The sequence below is a fragment of the Cricetulus griseus genome, chromosome 2 (assembly GCF_003668045.3).
Source record: "Cricetulus griseus strain 17A/GY chromosome 2, alternate assembly CriGri-PICRH-1.0, whole genome shotgun sequence".
Taxonomy (NCBI): domain Eukaryota; kingdom Metazoa; phylum Chordata; class Mammalia; order Rodentia; family Cricetidae; genus Cricetulus; species Cricetulus griseus.
In genome coordinates, this window is record NC_048595.1 from 164461703 (window position 1) to 164484277 (window position 22575).

General features: G+C 47.1%; 1 protein-coding gene across 4 annotated transcripts in view; it reads left to right on the top strand.

Annotated features, from left to right (window-relative positions):
* The window catches only part of Ctif (cap binding complex dependent translation initiation factor), a 241089-nt gene that overhangs the window by 202881 nt on the left and 15633 nt on the right, over positions 1-22575 (top strand). Inside the window, exon 11 of one of the 4 annotated variants that reach the window (XM_027397922.2) lies at positions 13830-13974. The exons of the other annotated variants lie outside the window; for them this stretch is intronic. Within the exon in view, the coding sequence (XP_027253723.1) occupies positions 13830-13974 (145 nt within the window). The remainder of the gene's footprint in view (positions 1-13829; positions 13975-22575) is intronic. 4 annotated transcript variants of the gene reach the window in all.

Here is a 22575-nt window from a genome sequence, read left to right on the forward strand (position 1 = left end):
AAATGTGAGGAATAGGCTAAGGTTCAGATTCCTCGAGTCCATTTAACAGCAAATATGAGACAACTGTGATCCCAGTGCTGGGGAGGCAGAGATGGGATCCCTGGGGCCAGCTGGTTGGTTAGCTAGACTAGCCTCGTCTGCAAGCTCTGGGTTAGCAAGAGATCCTACCACAGTTAATAAAGTGATCAAGAAAGACCTCCAACATCAACCGCTGATCTCTAAATACATACTGACATGTATGTGAGCACACACATATACATGCATGCACAACACACACATGTACACACACACACACACAACACACACACACACACACACACACACACACACACACGAAGGAAAAAAATCATTAATGTTATAGTGCTAAAGCTTAACTGGAGATCTACCCCCCTAATGGATTCCTAAATAGATATTGTGGTGAATATATATATATATATATATATATATATATATATATATCACTGTATAGCACATCTCTAGAACTCATTTATCTACTTAACTGCTGGTTTTTACTTAACTTCACTCGCTGATAAGCAAATAATGTCCACTTCACATTCTTCCAGCCTTTGGAAACCGTTGCTTTGTTCTCTGACTCAATGAATTTGCCTGTTTTAGAGACCTGAGGAATTAGCATGGTTTCTGTTGCTATCATACCAGATGCTGACTGCTTTATTTAAAAAAAAAAAAAAAAAAAAGGTGGATTTATTTAGCTTACAGTTTTTGGAGGTTACAGGCCCAAACACATGGTACCAGCTCTGCCAACTATGTCACATCATGGTGGATGGCATCATGGCAAAAAGATCATAAGATGAGACGGGACGGGAAGCCAGAGAGAGATGCAGAGGTCAGGCCTGTTATTCTGCTTATTTTATAACAACTGGAGAGCTCACTCCACAGCATCTCCACTGTTGGGAGATAGTGCCCCCCCCCAATGATCTGATTTCTTCTCATTGTACCTACCCTTCTAAAAGATTCTGTGCCAACTCCCAACACTACCACACTGGGGACCAAGCTTCCAACACATAAACTCTTAGAGGGCAAACCACCTCCAAACACCTCGAATACATGTAGAACCATGCAGAAATTATCTTCCTTGGCTGGCTTGTTACACTTAGCATGATGTCCTTTATGCTCATCCGCATTGCTAGTATGGTGGGATTTGCTTCGGTTCAACACTGGATAAATGTTTTATTCTGCATGTACATCATGTTTCCTTCGCCCAGTTACACACTGAAGCCATTTCAGTTATTTTTCATAGTTTGGTTCTCATGACTGCCGTGAAAATGGGTGTGGGTGCAGATAGGCTTAGAAATCATGATTTTGGCTCATCTGAATAAATCCTGGAAGTGATTCTGCTTTACAATCTGCGGAGGAGCCTGGGTACGGTTCTCCATAGCCTCATTTTACATCCCTGCAGTCATTATACAGGGCTTCCCAGTTTGCTGCAGCCTCACCAGCTACTGGTGTCTCATCTTGTGATAATAACCACCTGGGCATCGAATGACAGCTCATTGTGGCTTCAATTGGCATTTCCCTAATGACTAATGGTGTTGAGCATCTCCTCATACATTTCCTCACCCATGGCTTCTTAGATGAAATGTCTATTCAAACCCTTAGCCTACTTTCTAGCTATGTTCCTAGGCTTTCTACCATTGAGTCCTAGGAATGCCTTAGATCAGAAGTTCTCAGCCTGGGGTAAAAATGACCCTTTCACCAGGGTCACCTAAGAGCATTGGGAGATTTACATTACGATTCATGACAGTAGCAAAATTATAGTTATGAAGTAGCCATGAAAATAATTTTATGGTTGGGGATCACCCCCAACATGAGGAACTGTGTAAAGGATGGCAGCGTTAAGAAGGTTGAGGACCACTGCCTTAGCTGTTTTGGGCATTGTCCCCTTATTTGATGTATGTTTATAATACCACTTCCCGTTCCAAGGGTTGTCTCATACTCTCTCTTGGATCGTTTCCTTTCCTGTATTGAAGAATTTTGTTTTTACACAAGTCTGCTTATCTCTTTCTACTATCATTGCTATACTTATGGAATCACGTCCCAAGCTCACTGCCCAGTGTCAAGCATCTTTTTACTGTGTTTCTGATAGTTTTATAGTTCCTAAGTCTTGTGTGTGTGTGTGTGTGTGTGTGTGTGTGTGTGTGTGTGTGTGTGTGTGTGTGTTGAATGTACGCTGTTATTCATGTATAGTGAGGTAGGATCCAGTCTCATTCTCCTGCATGTGGGTTTTCCCAGACTGCCTTTCCCCTTTGTTGAGGATCAGTTGGTATGTACTTTTATCCCCAGCCTCTCTATTTTGATCCGTAAATATCTAGGAGTCTGTTTTTAGGCCAGTACCATGCTGTTTTGGTTACTGTGGCTTTGTAATATATTCTGAAAGTCAGGGACTGTGATGCCTTTAATTTTATTCTCTGCTCAAGACTGCCTTGGTTATTTGGGACTTTTTTGTAGTTCCAGTTGAAGTTTAGAATTTTTTTTTTTTTATTTCTGCAAAATCGAGTGATTGTGATTGTTTTATGGATTGGATTGAATCTTTGTAGCACTTTGGTTGGTGTAGACATTTTCACAATACTGAACCTTCCAATCCAAGATCAGAAACAATACAAGGATGTGCACCATCTACTTATGTTAAACATAGTCCTAGAAGTTGCCAGGAGAATTAGATAGGAGAAAGATATAAAAGGCATTCAAGTCCACAAGGAAGAAGTGAAAGTGTCTGTATTTACACATGACATGATCTTATATATAAAATATTTAGTGGGGCATGTTAGCTCTCGCTGGTGTTCATGATGGCTCTCAATGACTAGAGATCTGAGCACTGGACAAGCCTAATTGGTAGGCTCATGAGTTTAAGGACAGTCCAGACAATACAGCAAGACTGAGTCAAGAAATTCTAATGATATCCTTCAAAAAAACTATTACAAGCCAGGCATGGTGGCACATGCCATTAGTCCCAGCATTCAAGAGGCAGAGGCAGGTGGGTCTCTGTGAGTTTGAGGACATCCTGGTCTACATAGTGAGTTCCAGGCCAGCCAAGGCTGCATGGCTAGACCTTGTCTCAAGATAAATAAATTAATAAAATAAACAAATTCAATAAATGATGTAAAATCGAATACGAAAACCCCTTGCATCTCTACATACCAATAATGAACTCTCCAGGAAGGAAATTAGGAAGACAACCCCATTTACAATCACATTAAAAAAGAATAAAATGCTTTGGATACTCTTAACTAACGAAGTCAAAGACTTAAACACTGAGAACTGTAGAACACTGTAAAAAGATTCCAGAAGTCACACATTGCCAGGCATCCTGTGACTTCTAATGACACTCTCAGAATGCCACCATCTAGCCCAGGACCTCAGCCAAGATGACTGTGACACGCAGGAAGTTCCAGTGACCAACCAGGTTGGATCTTGGGCATCCCCCATGGCATCTGGCTTCTCTGGGCCATCTGGCAGACTGTGTCTGGCTGGTCCTGCAGCCCCCATTTATAACCCTCCAAGGCTCACTGTTCATCTTTCCGTTCCACCATCACCTCCTCGCCTCAGGGGCATCTTTTCTAGACTCCCTTGGGAGATTGTTAAACACCTCTCTCTCGGCCCCTTACTTGAAGAGCTTTGTTGGAAATTCCTGGGGCAAGGAAATTTTTCAGCCAAGCTCTGTACCTGCCTCTCTCCACTTCTTTTATCCTTTGTCCTTCCCCCAGGCATCCTACCCTCCCTCTGTCACCCACGGCTCTCCCATCTCTACTGGTAACTCACCTCCTGGCCTCTTCAGAATCCTAGAGACTTAGGTCAGGAGGGGAGCAGAGGAGTGGGGGTAGGGCATAGTGTCCTCTGTCAGCAATCTTCCATACCTCTGCACTACCTCCCAGCTCCTACCAGTCCCCCCCCATCCCCCATCCCCGCCACCTGTCCCTCTGTGCTCTTCTTGTGGAAAGTGGATCTGAAGGGGTCTGCCTGTGAAGAGAGCTCCCCTTCCCCCACCCCAGACCCAGCAAGCTCGGCTGCTAGAGGAGGCAGACAGGCATACCGGGAGAACAGAGGCCAGCAAGTCAGGCTCGTCGGGAAATGAAACTACTCTGTGCAACAATGAGAGAGACACTTTTTGAACCCTGTGCGTGAGCGTGCATTCAATTGCTCGAATTGTTTTGGCTCCAGGGAAAGCTGACCTCGGAAAAGGCCGAGATGAAGTGGGTGTGGTTAGAAAGACTCAGCTAACGCAGGATATTCTTCAAGGGCACCTTGCCAGGACCACTCCTGACTTCCCCAGAGCAGGGGATGGGACTGCTTGGCAGCTTAGCTGGGGCCAGAAGAAGCCCAAGGTAGGCTGTGCTCTGGGCTCCCCTCAGGGAGGGGAGATTTATTGGCTGGATCCATGGGAAATGATCTTCACCCTGCACCTCTGGAAGTTTTACAAAATTGCTAATTCCCAAATCAGCCCTTGCCTCTCTCCCTCACCCAGTAAACCAAACTTCCTGGGGATGGGGTTGGGCTGCGGGGATGGAGGCTTTCCAAGTTGATTCTGGTCTGTGGCCATGGTCGAGTAATGGGAGCATTCACCTCCCAGGTGCACTTACTGAGCAACTACTGACCCCCCAAAGATTGTGGGAGCTCCTGGCTTAGGTGCTGAGACCCAAGTTCAGCTGAAGTTCCTGGCTGTGGTGTTCTAACCTAATCTATCAGTCTTCAAACCCTCAATATCCTTGTATGAAGCATGGGGATGTTCTGGGCTGGATTTAAGGCCTCAAGTAAGCCCGACATTCATGAGAAGCAAGTGGCATGTGGCAACCCTGCCGTGACCTGTCAGTCATAATGGGTTGCTATGGTGAAGATTGTGTCCCGGACATGATTCAAGAGGCCACCAAGGGAGACCATGTTCTAGCCAGGCATCCAGACCCCCAGAGTCAGATGTGATTCCCTTGCCAGGCACACTAACCCATTATACTTAAATTCTCCCTGGCTCTTGTTAACTCCCTGCCTTCATGATGAGAGACTCTGTGATAAATTTGACCTCAAATTCATGATCCCCTGCCTCTGTCTCCAGGGTGCTGTCACCAAGCCTGGCAGTTTGCAATTCTTATAGCATAGTGAAGGCCTGCCCAACGCTGTCAGCATCCACTCTCTGGACTTATTTTCTGGCATGTTGTAGTAATGGCTTGCAACCCCTTCCCACTTACTTTAAATCATTATGTTCTTCCATCGCTACCTAGAAGCTGTCTTACTTATCACAGATTCGTAGGATTTTGTGCTCTTTTCTTGATTTTTGATGTTTGTTTATGTCAGGGTCTCATGTAGTCCAGGCTGGCCTCTAACTCACTGTGTAACTAAGAATGACCTTATACTCTTGGTCCCCCTGCTTGCATCTCTCAGGTGCTGGGGTGACAGGCTTGCACTGCTACCCCACAATGTGTTCATGCTCAAAACTGATTTCGTCTGACTGTAACATTTTCCTGTTAGCCCTAGGAAGAAGCGTTGTTGTGGTCCCCACTCCTTTCATCATGGCAGCCAGATCTGCAGAAATTACATAGGCCAGAACATGTGTGGTGGGCTGTGAACTGGGTGACTACAGAGAAGAGAGGGTAGCTGGGGAGTGGGGAGCTGCTGGGGACAAAGAGGAGGCTCCCACCAGTGTCCTCTGGTTTATGCAATGATGTCCAAGAGTTTCTAGAAGCTGGAAGTCTGAAAGCAACACCAGAAATGAGAGTTTGTGTATTCATTCAACTAACAAGAAAAATGCTACTTCCTTATTGGACTAAAATGCACTGAGACAACAGTCACCTAAATTTGGAGCTAGAGGACCCCAGGGAACTCAAGCACTGTGGGAAACATAGTGCTGCAAATGTGTGTGTGGGGGGGGGAGTGATTGGTGGTGGGAAGGGAATGGTAGAGCCCTAGAGCTATCTTGGCACAGAGCGGGTCTTAGCACCTGGCTGTCATGAAAAGTATTTGTACTGTAACAGTCCAACAGGACATGGAGGGAGGAAATGAAGTCTGAAAAACCAGGAGACTCATTCTCCTTTAACAGTCTCTTTCACCCTTTATGTTAGATACATAATCCTGGCAGAATCCTCTGGGTGTGCAGCCTTCTCAGACCAGGTACCCAAGCCCTAAACTCTTGGTTTAGCACCAGAGTCCCTGCAGGTTCCAAGGTGTATGCTATGCATACCCAGTCTTAACCCTTCTTGGACCCCTGCCAAAGTAACCCCCACGTGTTTAGTCCCCTCCCCACCCATTTGTTCCCCTCTTTTGCTTGGCACAGGTAGCCAAGTCACTCATGGTATGATACCGAGCTGTGTGGAACATCGCCACCACCCCCACCTAATAGCCACATCCATATCCACACTTAGAGGCAATGCCTTTGAGGTGGAGTCTCCTACTCAGCCCACCAACCTTTCCAGCCCCTCCCCACTCCCACTCCCACCCCATAACTGTTCTGCTTCCTTAGCCAGACTGAGCACACTGAAATGTGAAATTTGAAGCCAGCGTTGCCCTTAGCAACCGTGGTAACACAGGGTCTGAGAGGGAGCCCGCAGTTATAAGAATACCAGCTTCCACCAGACACTGGTTTCCCAAGGGAAACCAGTCTCCACTCCAGAACCATTTTTAAACAGTCTTCAGACTTCAAGGATGGCCAGTACACTCTAAGCACAGCATGGCTACATGGAAAGGGGCATAAGGCAGCTTTGGTTACATTCTCTGAAACACAGAATGCCTGTGGCTCAGTGGAGAACGAACTAACCCTACAATGGGTATATTGGTGGGGGATTTTCCTAATTGCACCAACTCTTGGGCAGTTTTAAGTCAAGTGGCAGAGCCCTTGGGACCCTTGCCCTTCCAGGTTCCTTCTAGAGAGTTCTCAGCTCCATGTCATCTAGCCAGACAATGACTTGGTCTTTCTCCCTTTTGTGAAAAACAATAAGAGCTCCCATGGGGAAGGAAGACATGGAGTGGTTAAAACTTTTCCACTTACAATCAGGAGAAGCCCTGCAAGTTTCCATTCCTAGTCTCAGTGTTCTCTCTTTGTAGGAGGTATTAGCCTTGAGATGAAGCAGGGCCCAGGGTGTCTGCTCACCCAGCCTCTAGCCTGAGCTCCCCCACCAACCCCCCATCTCAGTGACAGTCTCTCCTGCCCTCCCTCTCCTGCTCCTCCCAGTCTTTTGTCTCCTGGGGCCATGCCTTGTAATTTGAAAAATCTTCTAACTTGGTAATTAATGTCTGAACTTCAAGAGCAGCCCCCCCATCCCACTTCTTCAGAGCCAGCTGAAGGCGGGCCAAGATGAGAACGTAGATGTCGAGAAGCTAAAGGGAGGCGTGGGCTTTTCTAGATGGTCCTGCAAGGGTGGGATTCTAGCTTGCTAGAATGTGGGTACAAAACACAGGCATTCAGAGACACGTGTACTGGAATCTGTCTCAACTTGTAAGTTCTGGGGAGTAGTTAAAACCACATATGGGTTACTCTCCCCTACACACACACACACACACACACACACACCTTGACCATTTCCCAGCAGGGAAATGAGCAGGGTAGACTCAACAAATTTGGGAATACTACAGTGTCATGCAGGAACACTTTCTGAGGAGTTCACAGAGAAATTATCTGAGGGAGAGAGACAAAGAATAGGAAGAGGGTGAGGCAGGGAAAGCAGGCGGGAGAGGAGAGCAAGCAAGCTAAGTTTAAAAGAATAACGAGGAACCAGTATTTATCCCCAGTGCGCCAATGGACTTTGGGAGCCCATTCCCCATAGAGAGATACTCTCTCAGCCTAAATACATGGGGGAGGGCTACCCCAAAAGATATGACAGACTTTGATGATCCTCCCATGGAAGGCCTCACTCTCCTTGGGGAGTGATGGGGAGTGTGGGGGAGGAGATCAGTGGGGGACATGGAAGGATGGGAAGCAGAGGGAACTGTGAGTGATATGTAAAATAAGATTGTTTCTAATTTAAATTTTAAAAAAAGAATAATGAGGACTGAAAGCAGGAGGAAGTTGTCATGAGTCTATTATATTAGAAACCTATATGGATATGTTTGTGTCTTTCCAAATTATTAATTATTTATTAAATTAAATTAAATATACTCATTAGCTACACTATTGGTTATAATTTGACATGTAGTTCCGATTTCACTTAATTAGCCATTAGCAATGTTAGATTCTTTTACTCTGATTTTTTAAAAAATTTTCTAGATTTATTTTACATCTTTTTTTTTTTTTAATTTTTGAGACAGGATTTCTCTGTAGCTTTGGAGGTTGTCCTAGAACTCTCTCTGTAGATCAGGCTGGCCTCAAACTCAGAGATCCACCTTCCTCTGCCTCCCAAGTGCTGGGATTAAAGGCGTGCACCACCAATGCCTGGCTGCATCATGTTTATGAATGTTTTGACTGCATGCATGTATGTGTTCCCCATTAGTGCCTGTTAGACTTCCTGGAATTGAGGATACCAGTGGTCGTGAGCCACCATGTGAGTGCTGGGAATGAAACCCAAGTCCTCCACAAGAGCGCCAAGTGCCCTTCTTAACCGCCAAGCCATTCCTGTAGCCCTTATTTCAATATTTTTAGTTGCTAATATCAACTCTCAGATCACATATTACACCTCAGAGAGAGAAAGATTTCGGGGCAGCTAAGAAAGGTCAAACCCTTCTGTGTTCAGAGGACCTGGGGCTCAGAGATGTTCAGGCTCAGAGATGTCAGGTGTGGGTCCCCGTGACAGGTCTCTTCCGAGGCCAGTTTAAAGTAGGCTGAGTGTCAGGGGCAGGAAAAACTGCACTTACGCTAGATGCAGAGGCAGGAGCCCTTAGCTGTGGTAATCCTCCTGAACAAGGCTTGTGATGAGTGAGTAGGTAACTCTTCAGTGTCCTGGGTATATTGCAGTCTTCACCATTGCAGTCTTCAGGAGTTCAAGTCCATCCTTCTGTTTTCTCAGGTAATGTACCAGAATTAAATACCTGGTACATCTGGGTAATTGACAAGCTCATGTTGCTTGCTGTTTCCAATGTCAGTTTAATACAGTTTTGTGTCATGATGGATGGACACAAACTAATCTTTATCAGTTTGTACGTCTTGATGTTTGGCAAGTGGTAGTTATTTATTTGTATAAACAAGTTATGGAGTCATTCTGTCTTGGCACTCATCCCCAAAGTGAAGTAACTCAAGTCAGGGTTGTTGCTTTATAAGACAGAGTCATTGTAGGCTGGGCACAGACTAGAGGAATACTGCTATTTCCTAGAACACAGTGGCCTGGAGTGGGCCCAGCCATTCTCAGAGGCAAGGAAGCCGCCCCTCATGCTAAGAGCTGGTGGTGCCTGAAGCACAGGTGACAGTCCACAACCTGTGATGTTCTCGGTTTGCACTAGCTCTGCAGACTCACAGTTCACAGTCAGCCTGAGCTATGCCACTCCCCTGTGTCATCCCCACCATAGGACTGAAACACCATTGAGAGCATGTGTCCTCCTAGGAGAGAAACCCAGGGTTCATCCCTTCTCCTTTCTGTCTATTCAGACCCAGCTAGAATCCAGGTCTGTATCAGTAAGGTACAGTCAGGGCTGTGACTTCTAGGCCCATGTCAAGTCCTAGAAGAGGAAGCCTCAAGGACCAGCCTGCTCTTGGCAAGAGGGGTGCATACAAAGAAGGTGGAGTTGAAGCTAACACACTCTAGCAACTTGCCCTCTCTGGCCTTCAGGGTCCTTGTCAGTTGCAGAATTAAATACCTGTAACTTAGTGTTAGTATTCAGGCATCTGTACTGGCCTGTCCTTGGGATTCTAACAGGATATGCCCTCAGCTGCAGCCACTAAAAGCACCACCTGTGCACATTCACTGTGTTCTCTTTTAAAAGGGCCCTGCCCACCTCCCATCTCTCTCTGTGTGTCTCTCTGTTTCTCTCTCTCTCCCTCCATCCCTCCTTTCCTCTCTATCTCCCTCCCTCCCCTCTCTCTCTCTTGCTCTCGATCTCTCACTCTCGCTCTTGCTCTCTCTGCCCCTCTTTCCCCTCTCCTGCTGCCTCTGTCCCAGAAGCCTGTCTCCCCCCTCCCCTTTCCCCTTTTTATGATCCCTTTCCATAATAAAAACCCCTCTGCTTGAACCCAGTCACATGGCTGCTTTTCTTAAATTACAGCACTTAGTAGGTTTGCTAATAACAAACTTCCTCCCTCTCTACTGCTCCTTGTCTGAGGTATACCCCACCTCTGCAAAGTGAAGACAGGAAATAATTGACAAACCCTGACTTGAGTAACTCCACTTTGGGGATGAGTGCCAAGACAGAATGACTCCATAACTTGTTTACACAAATAAATAACTACCACTTGCCAAACATCAAGACGTACAAACTGATAAAGATTAGTTTGTGTCCATCCATCATGACACAAAACTGTATTAAACTGACATTGGAAACAGCAAGCAACATGAGCTTGTCAATTTCCTTTAGTTGTGCAAGATGAAGTTCTTCTTAGTAAGAAAAACTAAAGTGAAGGAAGCCACTAAAGTAAGTCTCCAGGCCTTTGCACATGCTATCTCAGTCAGCTTGCCTGCTCTCTAGACACCCTGGTCTCTGTTTAGCATTCTGTTCCTCAGACGGGTCCTGACTACATTCATCACACACCAGTTGGCTACCTGTCACTGTCAGTGTCCTCAGTCTACCATCTTTCTCTTCATAGCCCCCACAGTATTTGGTGTCACCTTAGGATTTCTTTGTTAGTCTGTTTGCTTTTTACCACCGTGGGAACTCTAGAGGCAGGAAATATGTCTATTCATAGCTGTGTCCCCAGTGGTGCCTGACGTACGGTAGGTACTGGCTAAATACTCATTGAAGAAGATAACGAAATAACAAGTCTAGACTGAGCGAACAGAAGACAGTGGTCAGCGTTTCAGGAAGGAATTCAAGGAAGCTTCTCAGAAAAGAGGGCAGAACCTTAAAGAGGCAAAGTGAGAAGCATGGTGGGTTGCTGCAAACTGTTCTTAGAGATGAGCCCAGAACCCAGAGGGAGAGAAAGATGAAACTCAGAAGTAGACTGCCCACTGTCAGTGACCAGGGCCAAAGAAAGAGCCCTCAGCCCAGCTGTCTGTATTCGGGCCTGCATCTGGCTCCATTTAGCTAACCTTTTCTCTACTTGAGTCCACTAAACTTCCTAGGAGACGGGAGATTTAATTCATCTGCCCAAAGTCAGGATCCCATGAGCCAGGGTCACCAGGAGAGAACAGAGGAGACCAACAAAGCTTCCAGGAGTCTTCAGGGAGGGATCCAACCTCCACACACACCCACACCCACCCCCGCCCTGCAGGGGAGAGTATTAAGTAACCACCTGCTGTGTGTCAGCTGGACCTGATGATCCAGGGAAGCCTCACAAACCACCCCTGTATTCCTACCATCAAGAGGAGTGAGAGGGAGAACCTCAGGTTCAGATCCCCTTGGAGGTCAGGGATAAAGGAGGGTAAAACAAGAAGGTGGGAGGTTGGGAGAAAATGCCATAGTGGCAAACACAGAAAACCTAAGAACCCTTGTAGCTCTCACAGAATCTCAGCTATGGAGCCACGTTCAGTTTCAACATATGGGAAGCCACGTCTGCAATTTTCAATTTTCTAGTAGCCACATTTAAAGCCCCCCAAAGCAGGGGCAGGTAAAATTTTATGTTATCAATGGTATCCAAATAATTATAATTTCAACATAATGTAATCAATAGTAAAAAGTTACCAGTCAGGAGGTGGTGGTGGTGGTGGTACAAGCATGCCTTTAATCCCAGCATTTGGGAGGCAGACGTAGGTGGATCTCAGTGAGTTAGAGGCCAGCCTGGTCTACAAAGTGAGTTCCAGGACAGCTAGGACTATTACACCGAGAAAACCTGTCTGGAAAAACAAAACAACAACAAAAAGTTACCAATGGATTTTTGTTGTTGTCATTGTTGCTTTTTCTTTTCTGAGGCAGAGCCTTGCTCTGTAGCCCAGACTAGCTTCAAACTCTCTATGCTCATACCTCAGCCTGAGTGCTGGGATCACTTCAGCCATCAATAGTTTTGATGTTCTTTGTGTGTGTGTGTGCGCGTGTGTGTGAACTAAGTATTTGAAGTCTACTGTGCAGGCACCCCTCAGTTTGGGCCAAACACTTTGTAGGTGCTCAAACCACATGGTGGCTATGGTACTGGCTGGTGCAGGAATGGGACTAGCTAGCTCCCAGAATCAGCAGGCTCTTAGTCCAGTTTTGGATGCTAAACATCACAGAAGTACTATTTACAGCTTTCCTCTCTCTGGGCACCTAGCAGAAAAAGGGAGTGGTAAGAGCTGAATGCCCCCTGACCCCCAAGGCTCACAGCCAGGTCCTGGCAGTGGGGGGGCGGGGGTTGCAAAAAGCAATCCTCCAATCCCTGATGGACAACGTGGGAAGAAAGTATAGAAAGGCAGAAGGGCCCTGTCCTGGGTGACTCTTCATGAGAAGGCTCAGAGCAGAACCCACGGTGGGGTCAGTGCCAGCAGCTGCCAGGGGCTCCCTACTGCACCCCCTGTGGAGAAAGCACAATTGGCCCATTCTTTCATAGCCCTCTTGACTACTCAGGGTGACCATTTCTGTAATTCAGACCTTCTCCCTTAAAACAGAAGTATTTGCTGAATCTGGTTTCCAAGGGTTGAAAGCTAGACTTAGGAAGTGCAAACACTCTGTGGAAATGCAAACACACAAGCAGTAACTAATTATCCTGGAATCAAGGCTGAAGCCCTGCTGAAAACAACTGGCCCAGAGATCAGAACTGTAGGTACAATTACCCCTTTTGGCTGACTGTGCTTTGCCCAGAGGGAGATATGACCAGTCCTCGGGGCTGGGGACAGGAAGGGAAGGAACTGGTCTGCTGCTTGGAGTCTGGGCTGGCCTGCATTCCTCTTGGTTTGGAAATAGTAGTCAGAGGAGAGTTTGAGGTGTGGGGAAGGGCAGGGAGGATGCGGTTTGGGCAAGGGGAGTCTAGAGGCTTCCCTGGGCTTGGCCCAGTGCCATGGGAAGTCTCAGAAACTCTGCCGGCCACACTGAAGTGCCTGGCCTGGCTGAAGCGGAGGGCGTGGCCAAGGATTAGCTGACTGGAAAGCAATTAGATGAGGTGCGGCTGGGGAAATACCTGGAATCCCAGGGCTGGAGTCAAGACTTGCTTGGCTAGCCCTATAAGCCGAAGGCATGGAGTGGTGGGGGAGGGGGGAGATGGACGGACGACAGGGGTGTCTGGGGAATAACGGTGGCCCCTTGCTGATGGGAAGAAGTGGATTATAATGTAGGGGACCAGGGGAGTCTTCAGTGCTCTGAAAGGGAGACCTTTTCCCATGAAGATCACTGCTAAATGTCTTGTCCACCTGTTCATACTCCTGCTCAGCCCATGGTCTTAGGGGTTAGAGGGTATGTGACCCTTCCAGGGACGTTCACACTGGGGAAGGAGAGGTGAGAAAAGTGGATACTGCTGAAGGAAAAGGGTAGCCAGCTGTTTGAAAGGGGTAGGGAAGGTCTGCTACTCAGAAAACCCCATATAAATTAAAGCTTGCCTAGCTACCTGAATCATGTCCTCCGGGCAGGGCAGGGGACTTCCACCCAAGGCCCCTCCTCTAGAAGTGAAATTTCACGTTTGCATACGCATATCATTAGGTCTCGATTGCTTAATAAAAGCCTTCAAAATCACCTTCAGGACCGCCACATGCAGAAGGCTAAGGGTTGCTCAGCCCAGAGCAGGGGGCTCCCTTGGCTTCAAAAGGCTTCTAGTGGTTCGTTGTTCCTCCCCTCCCTTCTCCTTTCTACAGATCAACCTACCAATACAACATATAGAACAGCAGAACCATATATTAAATATATTCTAGGCTTTGTGGACCAACCGGCAAAAGTCAAGTCCAACCGTATCCCTGTGCCTTGAAGTACAACAAGCAACTGTCCTTTGTGGCTCAGGAGCAGCTGGAACTGTGGCTGTGCCTCATATGACACTGGAATCTGCATTGTGTGTAATTTGTATGTATCGCAGCGTCGTCTTTTGAAGGAGGGGGACTTTAAATTCCTCCCCTACTACTTAAAAATATTAAAACTGTTCTTAGTTCATGAACTGTGAGAAACAAGCCTTGGCCAGATCCGCTTTGTGGCTGTAGTTTACCTACCCTGATCTAGATCTGTGGTTCTCAACTGGGAAATCCCCATTCAGGAGTTTTTAACTAACTACACATTAAAGTGAGAATTACTGTCATCGGGAGAATTTACACGTCCCCAGGCGTGCAGATGCTATAGCAAGAAGGACCTCATCCTGGTATAATTCTCAACCCCTGTTTTGTAGATGACAAAACTAAAGCCCAGGTGACAGGGCTGTCATGTGAACCCAGGCAGTGACTCCTCCTTCCCAGGGATTCAGAACTAGATGGGTTGGTTTTTTTCTATCTGTTTCTAGTTACTCTCAGAGATCTGCCCCGCCAGCTAACACTGCCCAAAGCTCTATCTGAGACACAGGAAGTGTGTATGTGTTCCCTGGAGTCCCAGTACTGCAGGGCTCCGGTGAGTCATTTCCCACAAGCAGAGTTGGGTACACTGAACTGTCTACATGAGAAACTCTGGCCAGCTGTGGGGATCTGCAGGGCAGAACCCAGGGAGAGCTGAAAGTGCCCTCTAAGAGGAAGGCAATAGAATGAAAAATTCGACATCAGATCATTAGACTAACGGGATTTGAAGATCCCACCCTGTTGGTGTTCTCTGGGACCTGTGGCAAGTTCCATTTCATCAGTAAAGTGGGGGAACCCTTGGAGCTGCCTAGCTCTTGCAGGAATGAGAAATCTAACTTGCCAAGTGTCCAAGACACCGGTAGAGAACATTCTCGTATCTTTATTAATCATCCAGGATTATCCCTTAACCATTCAGTTGCCCGTAAGGCACATGGCCTTCCAGATGACATAGGACACCATCACTGTGTTGATGACCTATGGAGCAGTCACCCTCCATGCTTGCCTCACACTGATGATTTAGCGTGAGAAAGTGTTAAACCCACATACTTGGTACTCTAGTGCGGCCCTCAGGTTCTGGGAACCCACTGATTTTGGATATGAACACCTGTGAACCTGTGTGTGTACATTTTTCTAGGAGAGGTAGCTAGTTTCCATCAATCTTCAGAGGGTTCAGTGTTGCCAAGAAAGTTAAACATGGGGCTGAGTGGTGTAGCTTAGTGATAGAACACCTGTTTCACGTGTGCAACACCTGGCTTTCATTCCAGCATGAAAAAAAAAAAAAAAATCCATAGTGAGCTGAGAGTCTCTGGCTTCGTGCCCTCCCTGCCATGTGTCCTTGGGCACATTAGAGATGTCTCATTCAGATCTGAATTTCTGTCATCAGCCAGAAATACCAGGACTAAAACTCCTTCCTCGCCCCACCAATTCCCAGAACCTGATAATGCTCCAGGAAGAACCTGGAGCTGAGAACAGGTGGGGCTGGGAAAACCACTGCCAGGCAACAGACTAGACACCACCGCCCCTAGCACCCCTGTGCTTGCCTCAGGTTCAATATAAAACTGGTGTTCCCAAATGCAGGGCCAGGCTTCAGCCTCAGCAGGCAGCAGTACCTAAGGGAAGGGCTCCTTGACTTTAAGGGCAACTCTGGTTCTTGACCTGGCATTCCCTTTATGGAAATACACCCAAACACTTAGAATTTGGGCGCATTTTTGCATGTGTTACATTTAAACAAAAAGTCTTCTCAAAGATGTCCAACTGAGAAAATCTAAAAAGATGTTATAAAATCGCCCCTTTGCAGACTCACTCTGTAATTTCGCTACCAAGTTAGCACTGAGCTGAAGAAAGTCATTTCTACATAAAGACAAATAATAGTGTAAGTTTTTAAAATAATCCAAAAGCCAGATTTAAGTGTCTCTCTTCCTATCCCAAGCTGCTGTCTAAGTGTGCTTGCATAGCCTCAGCTGGCTTTAATTCTCTTACGAGCCCACAGACTGAGCAGACTGCCTGACAGGTCCAGGAGACATGCCTGGGTCCTGCCTCGTTTGGGTAGTCTGTTCAGCAGGGCCATGGCCCCAACTCCAGGGTAACCAGACCTCCTCACCTCCTCCCAGGGTTCCCTCTGATGAGTCTGTCTTATCTCTTATATCACATACACCCACTCTGTGGTGGTTTGTTCACATCAGTGAGTTCAAGGGGAGAAACCCGCCCTTAATCCCACATCCCCCTCCAGCAACCCTTCACTGCTCTCCTGTGTAGAGCCAAGACTTTCAAAAGAGAAGTCTCCTTACATGCTGTCTCCCTGGGTGGCTTCTGCCTCACCAAGCCAACAGCATGATCCCTGTTAAGTCCAACATATGTGTTAAACATCCATTATCTGAAAATCCATAGTACTCTAAATTCCCAGACTTTTTGTATACCTCCATGAAACCACAGATGGAAAATTCCATACTATGAAACTTTATTTCATGCACCAAATTATTTTGAATGCTATATAGAATTATCTTCAGGCTGTGCATCTATATGGTATATATGAAACATAAATCACATTTTTAGACTTGGGTCCCATCCCCAAGATAACTCAGGGATATGAAATATTCAAAAATTGGAAGAAGAAGAAGAAAAAACTCAGACATCCAAAATACATTTGATCCCAAGCATTTTGGATAAGGGATAGTTACTCGTATTTACCAATGCCACAGGACTGTTTTGGCTCCAGCTCAACTGTCATAGCTCAAAAGCAGCTATAGATGATGCACTTTAGATTTTACCTTTGCCATCACTGTTGTTGTTTGGAGACTCACTATGTAGCCTAGGCTGAACTTGAACTAGCAACCCTCCTGCTTCACTCTCCTTAGGACTACAAGTGTGCCATCAGGCCTGACTTATGAATAAAATGTAAATGAATGAGCATGACTTATCACAGCACAATTTTTTATGGGCACTGAAATTTGAGTTTTGTATCTTTTTTTTGTTTGTTTTTGGTTTTTGGTTTTTGGTTTTTGAAGACAGGCTTTCTCTGTGTAGCTTTGGAGCCTATCCAGGCACTCGCTCTGGAGACCAGGCTGGCCTCGAACTCACAGAGATCCGCCTGCCTCTGCCTTCTGAGTGGTAGGATTAAAGGTGTGTGCCACCAACGCCCGGGAAGTTTTGTATCATTTTTACAGTGTAGCCAAATGCATTTTCCTCAGCCATTTAAAAATGTGAAACCAGGGCTGTAGAGATGACTCAGTGGTTAAGACCATTGGATGGTCTTTCAAAGGACCTGCCCATGTTCAATTCCCAGCACACACCTGGCAGCTCACAACTGTCTGTAATTCTAGTTCCAGGGGATTTGACACCCTCACAAAGACACACATGCAGGCAAGATACCAAGGCATGTAAAAAAAATGAAAAAAATTGGAAAAAATGTGAAAGCTATTCTTAGCTCTGTAGACCAAATGCCCTATAAAAAGTAGAAGGCACAGGTGTGCTGGTTATTACTCCATGAGCAGCTAGGGTTCTTACCTGTGAGTATTTGGCAAGGTCTAGATATATTTTGGGGTTGTCACTACTAAGGGTTTCTAGTGGTATCAGGTGGAGAAGATGTTATAGAGTGGTGTATTCTGCACAAGAAGCCACCACAACAGTGAATTATATGACACAAATGTCAGGCACCTACGGCTGAGTGCCTCTGGTCTAAATGATCCATAGGCTAGGACCCTGGAGGTTCCTTTATGGTGAGGACTTTCCTTTGCTTCTTCAGCCAGGACCTCTTCTGAGCTCCACGCTCCCATGGCCCAGCCAGATCTTCATCCAGACAGCTTGAGTGGTGGTCCATATAGCCCCTGTCCATGGATTTTGCTCAGGCTAGGCAGGCCTTCTTCCTGACTCCTCCCTCCTGGTCCTCAGAGGACTCTCACTTCCCAACTGCCTGCCAACATGGAGATGAAAAGAAATAAAGTTGATTGTTGTGTCTCCCTGAAGCTATTCTCCTTCCTGGTCACTTCTGAAGCATGGGCGTAGGCAAGCAGAGTGTGTACATACTTGTGGGTGCACCCTTAGACAGGCTCACGATGTACAGATCTCCTCCTCAGAGCCACAGGCACACAGTACAGTATGGGAGAGTTGACTAGAGACTTGACTATGGCCAAGGGGCAGGCAGCCATAGCTGCAGTGGTTTGGAAGGTAGCATCCCAGGAGCTATTCAGGATCAATAAATAGCTCCTCCAGACTAACCACACAAACCCCAGACCTGTGCTGCCAGACCCATGCATCTATCTCCCTGACCCTACACCCTGACCTGTCCACAGACCCCCTCTGACTTCTAATGCCTGATGGACCCACCTCCTGCTCCCCAAATTGGCACCTCTTTGCAGGGAAGGGCCACCCACTTCCAGCTATCTAAGTTCAGAGCTGTCTCTGCCTCTCACTTGTCCCATCCTGAGCCTGCCAGGTCCCAGGGACTGTAGACAACTTTTGTAACTATCTTGAATCTACTCACTTTGTTCTCTCTTTATGGCTCAGCTAGGCCTTCCACCTGAATTACTAACCAGTGTTCTAACCATGCTTCCTTCCCTGTGCCCCCGTCCTGTTTCCATTCCCTTCTGCCAACATTGTAGACCACTGGGGTGAGGGAAGCCTCCCTGCCCAGAATACTCTTTTCTCCATTCTTTCCCACTCTTTCCCTGCTCTCCCCAGAAAGGTGTCTCCTCGTAAAGACTTGCCTGAGCCTCCTCCTCCTCCACATAGATGAGAAGAGCTCTGCCTGCCACCACACCATCACCCTGTGCCCCATGAAGTCCACATAGTGATGAGTGATGAGCTGCTACTGGTGGAGCTGAGCTCGCTGTACACTAGCTATTGTTCCAATTGGTCCATTTGGAGTGTCAGTTTTCATCCCTACAGCAATCCACAGAGGAAGAGAATATTACTATGCCCACATTACAGATTAGAAAGCTGAGGCCCACATAACATGACCACTAAGTTATACAGTCTAAGTGAGTGGTTGAGTTAAGATCAGGATCAGTCTTCCTTTGTAGCCTGCATTCCAGACACCCAGCTCCTAGGCTCTGAGCTTCTTTATTGGATGGATGGATGGATGGATGGATGGATGGATGGATGGATGGATAGGTAGATTGGTAGATGGATGGGTAGGTAGGTAGGTGGATGGATGGATTGATGGATGAGTAGGTTGGTAGGTGGGTGGGTAGATGGATGGGTGGGTTGAAGGATGGATGGATGGATGGATGGATGGATGGATGGATGGATACTTTCCTACCTGTGAAGAAGTTGAAGGCAGGACCTACCAAACTCTAAGCCTCTTGGTCACTAAGGGGCCCTTGGTAGTAACATTGCCTCTGACAGTCCAAGCTTTCTTTCAGACCCAATGTTCTAGTCTTCCAAGAGGACCAGATAGGCACAAATCCAGCATAAACAATGTGAAGAAACCCAGCATATGCAGATACCAGAGGCAAAGAGAAACCAAATTGTTGTCTCCAGGAACATGAATAGTGAGCCTCTGGCCAAGGACATTAGAGGAGGCATTTAGGAAGACTTCAAGGAACAGGGGGAAGAGGGAGAAGAGGAGGAAGGAAGAGAAGTAGAAAGGAGGGGTGAGAGGAGCATCGTGAAGTTGGTCCTGATGGAAGAAGATGTGCTCAACCGAAGGAATGACAGTCAGAAGCTGGAGGCAGGTGAGGACAGGACAGCTCCAGACTCCTGTGAACAGACGAGCTTGGCTAGAAAGAGGTCTGGAAGAGAAGGGAGGAGAAGGCAGGCTCTGATGGATGTGGGTCAGGTGGCAGAAATGCCAAGCTAAGCACTTCATCTCCTGGAGATGCAGTCAGATGAACACAGAAAGATGGCGTGGAGAAAAAGAATATTGACTTGAGGACTATTCATCCGAAAAGATCGTCCCAACTATGATAGCACCACCCGCCCCATTATTAAATTTCTACTCTGCTAAGGGTAAGGCTCTAAAGCCAAACAAATTTCCAGGTGCCAATTAAATTCTCTTATCTCTAGGTCTCTGGGACTTGGCAGAGCCCTCACCATATCTCTTCCCTCCCTTCCGAGGTCCCCAAGTGGCCCCAGGCCCTTTCCTCAGCCCAGGCCTGTCTGCCCTTCTGCTGGGTGCCTGCCACTCTGAGCACAATGCTAATTATACTGCCCTATTATTCTCTCAACATTAGCATAGCTTACCTGTCACAGGCCAGGCTGTCCTGCCTGGTTGGTCCTTAGTTACTGCCTTACATACTAACCCACCCACCCAGCTGGGTTCTGTCACCCATGGGACAGCCCTCACTCAGCCCAGCTTTTGCAGTGTGGCTTCTCCCACCAGACCTGCTCCATCACCCTGATAGGATCCAGGTAGCTATGGGCATTTATGTTTTTTTTTGTGTCGGGGGAGGAGGGGAATGTTGTTATTTTTTGAGACAGAGTTTGTCTGTGTAGCCCTGGCTGTCTTGAAGCTTGCAGTGTAGACCAGACTGGCCTTGAACTCACAGAGATCAACCTGCCTCTGCCTCCGTGAGTGCTGGTATTAAAGGTGTGTGCCATCATTACCAGGCTTTTTTTTTTTATGTTCATTCTTAAATGCAGCAAGCTAATATTGCCATGTAGGAGAGAATAAACAAAGTTTTTTTTTTAAGATTTATTTATTTATTTATCTGTATACATTGTGTGCCAGAAGAGGGCACCAGATCTCATAACGGATAGTTGTGAGCCACCATGTGGTTGCTGGGAATTGAACTCAGAACCTCTGGAAGAGCAGTCTGAAAGAGCAGTCGGTGCTCTTAACCCCTGAGCCATCTCTCCAGCCCCTTAAAGTTTTTTTGTTTGTTTGTTTGGTTTGGTTTTTCTTTCTAAATGGCATGCCTCCTGGCAGAAGAATGGGTCAGCATGTGACCACTGTCCCTCATGGTCCTTGTTGGTCACTGTCACACCCCACTCCCATAGAATCTGGAAGGGCAGATTGCAGTGTGTTGATGTAGGCCTGCCACAAAGAGCCTAAAAGCTTCATCCTGGTGGATTCAGGGGAAGGTGGATGGAACAGCCCACCAAATTATCTTGGGCCTCATCTATAAGTTAGGTCCCTTAGGCATTAGGAGCCACCTCCTCTATCACAAGTGGGTGACCGTCTTTGCTGCAGGCTCCTCAGGTTTAAGATATGAGAAGTCTCCACTCTATTGAGGTCACCTCCCCGCCATCTCTAGTGATTAAATCTATTTGTCTGGTGTTGTGAAAGGGAACATCATGCTCCCCAAGGAGGCATGCTGTCTCTGAGCTGCTGCATGCGGATAAGAGGAATGTGGGTAGGGAGGAGAGGGCTGGCAGGAGTGTGACCTGGCTAGTGCCCTTGCAGCCTAGTGACTCCGGGTGGCTAGATAGCCGCATAGCCACCCCTGGGAAGCTCACTCCATAAGAGGAAAGGACAGTTTCGCAAGTGACGCTGGACCTGGTTAGCTGCCCATCGGGCCCTGGCACGGCACTGGGCCTGTTAGGAAATCAGGGAGACACTGCGTCTCCCAGGCAGGCGCCGCTTCTCACTTGCCCCAGCCCTGCTCACCTCAGGCCCTGGCTAAAGAGCCAGCCTGGCAGCTGGGCAGGTGGCTGGGCGCCCTCTGCCACAGGCCTAGTGCCCAGGAAGCTACAGCTACAGCTTGGAAAGTGTTCCTCTTCTGGGCCCCACTGGTAAGGCCAGGGGGCTGTCAGTGGCCGTATCAGGAGGACAGTATTACGTTTAGGGAAGGATTCCAGACTTGTTTCCTCCAGCCAGTGGTTGAGCTCCAACACCCTCTTGTCCTTTCCTGTCTAGTGGGGACTCCTCTGTATACACACAAAAGAAAACCCCACCCAAGATACCCAGCTCCTTCCTACCCCCACTTGAAGGGGGAAGGTTTGCCTCTGGTTCAGTAACTACCTTATTATCATCGCCAGAGCCATGAAGGCACATGAAGCTAGTATTTTATTTGTTTTTTGTTTGTTTGTTTGTTTGTTGTTTTTTTTTTTTTTGGTTTTTTTTTTTTTTTGAGACAAGGTTTCTCTCTGTAGCTTTGGAGTCTGCCCTGGAGCTCACTCTGTAGACCAGTCTGGCCTTGAACTCACAGAGATCCACCTGCCTCTGCCTCCCGAGTGCTGGGATTAAAGGCGTGCACCACCACTGCCCTTCGAAGCTAATATTTTTTTTTAAGATTTTATTTATTTATTATATATACAGTCTTCTGCCTGCAGGCCAGCAGAGGGCACCAGATCTCATCCAAGGTGGTTGTGAGCCACCATGTGGTTGCTGGGAATTGAACTCAGGACCTCTAGAAGAACAATCAGTGCTCTTAACCACTGAGCCATCTCTCCAGCCCCAAAGCTAATATTTTGATATTGTCTATTTGATCCTGCAGAAGAGTGTGGGGCAGGAAAGAGGGTGTCATCTTGGGGGCCGCTTTTGAAGCCTCTGGGCCTGTCACTCAAATGAGAAGTTTCTCAGAGGAGATACAGCCATGGAATGGGGCCAAGGTCAATGATTAGAAGAGCCTAAGACCATTGAGGTAGACTGGAGACGGCAGTAAGTGAGCCAGAGGGCTGTGAATGAGGATAGGCACAGTACAGCCACCACTCACTTGGGGATGTAGCCTGGGAGGTAGGCAGAAAT